The 1343-nt window shown below is 33.5% G+C and overlaps 1 protein-coding gene across 1 annotated transcript in view; it reads right to left on the reverse strand.

The window, feature by feature from the left end:
- Positions 1-239: 239 nt before the first annotated feature.
- LOC101992576 (odorant-binding protein 1b-like) overlaps positions 240-1343 on the reverse strand; it is a 4575-nt gene continuing 3471 nt past the window's right edge. Inside the window, exon 4 of the mRNA XM_026778491.1 lies at positions 240-256. Within this exon, the coding sequence (XP_026634292.1) occupies positions 240-256 (17 nt within the window). The remainder of the gene's footprint in view (positions 257-1343) is intronic.

Genomic DNA, 1343 nt, shown 5'->3' on the forward strand with positions numbered 1-1343 from the left:
ACCAATTACGAATACATCTCCTTCAAACTGCTTTATAAATAAACATGCTATCCTTCATTTTTGTCACAGTAAGATTCTCAGTTTTAAAAGGCAAATAATAACCTGTCTTTACTTTGCATTCATTTTTCCCTTGGTCCCATACTTGTCTCCAATTTTTTTTTTAAATAATAAGCACAAATTCACTCAAATATCAAGGTGATTAGACATGGCTTCTGTTTCTACTCACCTACAGAAGATCATTATTTAGGACAAGTATCTGTAAAAGAAGTGGAATGGAGTAAGGATTAACAGAATTGATCTCATAAGAATACGAGAACAGCTCCCCAGGGGATGTTGCTGGAAAGAACAACTGAAAGACAACATATAGCTAGATATAACATGATTCAGAGATCTTACTAAGTAGATAAGTAGGTAGATAGATACATAGAATAATAGATGCATCAATACATAAACAGATACATAGAGAGACAGACTCAGTATGTAGATATACATACATGTTTTTATGAATATCCATTGTTATACTATACATATGTATGTATGTATGTATTTATTTATAGATGCTATGGACAAAATATTAATTAAGGTTACCTGTAGCAAGAACATCTCGAATGTTTTCTGGTGGAATGCTACGTTCCTTAGCATATGCCTCAAGTTTTTCATGTTGTTCAGGAGTCAAAGGTTGACCTTTTCCTACATTGCATGAATTCCAATGGCAGAGACATGATCAGTGGAATTCTGGAGAATTTACATTGCGTCCTTAGTATCCCACCACTACATAGAATAAAAATACCAACTGCTCTAAATTCAACTACCCTGGGTGAGTCAATATAGACAATAATAATTTTTGAAAGTTCCATGGACATATTTAAAAATGTCTAAATGATGGTATGACATCACTTTTCAGGGTTTCATGATGCATCAAAAAATTAAAAATAAAAACTTCTCTAGAGAATTCACTCATCTCAATACTACCCACTTTATAAAACATAACACTAGAGAGTCATGGATGCCTATGAATGGAAGCTTCACTTTTCTCCCAAATGTATACTCTAGAGTTCATGTTTTAATTTAGTATGCACTTGAACAAATGACACTCAAAATGGTCTGAATTGTGGGAAAATACTCTATTTTACTCTATTCTTTCCAGTGAGGAAACACGGACATAAACTCTTCCAATAACCCCCACCCTGCCATCGTCCCTAGTCTTCAATGACCATACTACTTGAATTACAGTATAATGTAAAAGTTGGCTCACAAAACAAATGGACTGTTATTTAGTTGATAAGAGTTTGGAAATAACAGCATACTGTATTTGGTGGGTGAATCTGACTTAATCCTCATTT

Source organism: Microtus ochrogaster, unplaced genomic scaffold, assembly GCF_000317375.1.
Source record: "Microtus ochrogaster isolate Prairie Vole_2 unplaced genomic scaffold, MicOch1.0 UNK202, whole genome shotgun sequence".
NCBI classification, from domain to species: domain Eukaryota; kingdom Metazoa; phylum Chordata; class Mammalia; order Rodentia; family Cricetidae; genus Microtus; species Microtus ochrogaster.